The sequence below is a fragment of the Hipposideros armiger genome, unplaced genomic scaffold (assembly GCF_001890085.2).
Source record: "Hipposideros armiger isolate ML-2016 unplaced genomic scaffold, ASM189008v1 scaffold_51, whole genome shotgun sequence".
In the NCBI taxonomy this organism is placed as follows: Eukaryota; Metazoa; Chordata; class Mammalia; order Chiroptera; family Hipposideridae; genus Hipposideros; species Hipposideros armiger.
The window spans coordinates 5,336,288-5,339,637 of NW_017731401.1; the positions used below are offsets into that span (position 1 = coordinate 5,336,288).

The 3,350-nt window shown below is 32.7% G+C and overlaps 1 protein-coding gene across 1 annotated transcript in view; it reads left to right on the forward strand.

Annotated features, from left to right (window-relative positions):
* The window catches only part of MYRFL (myelin regulatory factor like), a gene marked incomplete at its 5' end in the record, with an annotated part of 131,359 nt that overhangs the window by 4,292 nt on the left and 123,717 nt on the right, over positions 1-3,350 (forward strand). Inside the window, one exon of the mRNA XM_019640517.1 lies at positions 1,748-1,838. Within this exon, the coding sequence (XP_019496062.1) occupies positions 1,748-1,838 (91 nt within the window). The remainder of the gene's footprint in view (positions 1-1,747; positions 1,839-3,350) is intronic.

Sequence of the window (3,350 nt, forward strand, 5' to 3'; positions counted from 1 at the left end):
TTCCCATCCCCCCAATTCCCCAATAAAATCTTTAAAAAAAAAAGAAGAATATTCACTCAGACTTTCTTTCTATGGTTTCATTTATGTATGTTGAAATATTTGATCTATCTGGAATTTTGGTGTGGAAGCAGGGAAATGATCCAAGTTTTTTTCTTTCAAATGTCTAGCCAATTATCTGCACAACTTTATTGAATAGCCAACCTTTTTTTCACTGGTGTTAAAGGATATGTTTATCATGTACTAAAAGTTTTTATGTATTCCATATATATGTAATATTTGATATGCCCTAGACTTGCTTGTGTCCATTTGTGTGTTTCTTGTCACTCTTTTATCCCCCTTCCGTATTTTTTTTTTGGGTGATTTGGGGGTATTTATTTTTTCAGAATAATTTCAGAATTCTTTAACTTGGAGATTATTTGAGTTCAGGTAACATACAAACCAACTCAAAAGGGTTTATTGGGTATATAAAGAGTTTGTCATGTAATTAAAGCAGAAGTGAAACAACCAGGCTAGGTAAGGGTTAAAAATCAAGAAAGACCTGGGTAAATGTGGCAGAAATATTAAGGCTGTCACTCTCATCCTCTGCCTTAGCTATTACGTGACTTAATCTCAACCACCAGCTTTAAAGTCTATTAGTTCAAATTCTTGGGAGAAATAATTGAATTGGCTACTGGCCAACCAATGGATTGGTTCTCCCTGATTCAGGTGCCTGTAGAGGTTGTGTATTACAAATATAAGGGGAAAGTTCTGAGAAAATGAATATATAGGTTTGACAAATGTCCTAAATGATATATAATAAAAGTTTTTGCAAATTTGAGTCTTTTAGTCTAAGAACAATGTAGTTCTTTTCATTTATTCAAATCTCTTATGACCCTTCATACAGTTTTTTAAGCTTTTAAAAAAATTGTCCCTCAATATATGTTTAGATATTTTATGCTTTTTTTTTAGTGGAATTTTATTTTTTTCTTTATATTTATTAAATGGTTGACTGGTTGTTTTTTTTAATATATATAAGAAAGTAGTTTTTATATTTAATTTTAACCAACTACTCTATTGAATTTCCTAATTATTTCTAATTGTTTCTCTCGAGTTTGCTAGGTAAAGTCATGTTATCTGCAAATAAAGATTGTTTTGTCTTCTTTATAAAATATTCCTCTATTTTGTATTCTTTTAAAAATCTAACATCTTTATTATGGTCAGAATGAAAACAATAAGTTTATTTTCTTTTTTTTTAAACCAAGGAAAAGGACAGAAATATTGTGTTATATTGTGGGAAATCTAACAAAATATGAAGCACTATATTGAACCTGTTCAACTTAATTGGAAAAAAAAATCCATCCATCCATCCATCCAATAAATGTTTATTGTTGCCTTCTTTATACCATAGACTCTTGTGGTTACAATAAGAAAGACACAGTCCCTGCCCTTAAAAACTTTAGATAGAGAAACAAACACAAAAACAAACAATTATAATATAATAGTATATAAGGCAAAGCACATGGTGTCAAAGAAAGTACATAAAAAAGGTCATCTAAACCAGCCTTGGACAGTTAAGGAAGGCTGCTGGAGGAGGGCGACATCTAATGAGATTTCTAAAGGAAATATTTAAATGGAAGAAAGACCACTCAACAAATGCATTATGCCATTTAGTTGCTTTGAAATTCTTGGGTGCAAGCATGTCAGTGTTTTGGTCATTAGCCATTTTGAAATCTTCATGAATCTCTAGATTTTCTATTTGTCTTTGCAGCTCAGGGGGCCAGCGGCACTCTGGGGAACCCAGCCCTGGATACAAGTCTACTGGAGGAGTTCCTGGGCAATGATTTCGATTTGGGGGCCTTGTAAGTAATGAGAGCATTGCTCTCCACTTGATGTTTTAAAAACTATGAAATAATTAAAGGGTCTGGGAAGTATTTCTTCCTATTTTCTAGAAGAGCTTGGATAGAGCTGGTATTATTTCTTCTATAAATCTTTGGTCGATTTCACCAGTGAAGTCAGCTAGGCCAGGTTTTCTTTATAGGAAGGTCCTCCTCTTCCAATTCATTATCTTTCATAGATATGGGGCAATTCAGGTTATCTACGGGTAGTTATCAGCTTAGTCAGTTTATGTCTTTCAATGAATTTGTTCATGTCATCTGAGTTGTCAAATTCCCTGGCCTAAAGTTGTTCATGATTTTTCCTTGTTATACTTTTAAAGTCTGTACAATCTATGGTGATGGTCCTTTTGTTGTTCTTGATATCATTCATTTGTGTCTTTTTTTTTCTTTTTGAACAATCTAGTAAGAGGTTTATTAGTTTTCTTAACTTTTTGATGAACCAGCTTTTGGCTAAATTTATATTCTTCATTGTTTTTCTGTTTTCTCTTTCACTGGTTTCTGCTCTTGTTTTCTGATATTAATATAGCCACTCTAGCTTTCTATTTTTAGTTTTAATTTACATACAGTAAAATTCAAATTTTTTTCTTGTATATAGTTTTGTGAGTTTTGACAAATTCACAGGGTCGTATAACTACCAACTACCATGATCAGCACATACAAGAGTCTTCTCAACTGAAACATTTCCCTTACACTTCCCCTTTGTGGTCAACCCCCCCACTTGCCCTGAGCCCCTTGTGACCATAGATTTGTTCTGTTTCTGTAGTTTTGCTTTTTCCTGAATGCCACATAAATGGAACCATATTGTACATAACATTTTTGAGTGTGGCTTCTTTCACTAAGCATAATGTCTTTGATCAATAGTTTATTTCTTTTTACTGGAAGAAAGACTCTGTTGAATGGTTATAACACAGATTGTTTGTCCAGTCACCCATTCAAGGACATTAGGATTATTTCCACTTTTTGACAATTATGAATAGCTTCTATAAATATTCATGCACAGGTTTTTGTGTGACCAAGAGTTTTAATTTCTCTAGGGTGATATGTAGGATAAAGACTGGGGAGTCATATTGTAAGTGTAAGCTTAACTTTATAAAAATTGCTAAATTTTCTAGAGTGGCCATACCATTTTGCATTACTACTAGCAATGTATGAAGCATCCAATTGATTCTCTTCATCACCAGTTCTTGGTATTATCAGTTTTTATTGTTAAGTTTTATTATAACCATTCTAATAGGTTTGTGATGGTATCTCATTGTGTTTTAATTTGCACTTTCCTGTTGACTATTGGTGTTGAGGATCATTTCATGGTGTTTGCTTGCTATTCATACACTTTCTTTGGTGAAGTATCTGTTCAAAATTTTTGCCCATTTAAAAAAATTGGGGTTGTTTTCTTATCTTTGAGTTTAGAGAACCCTTCAAATATTCTGGATAGAAGAACTGTGTTGGCTATGTGACTTGTGACTATTTCCTTCTAAT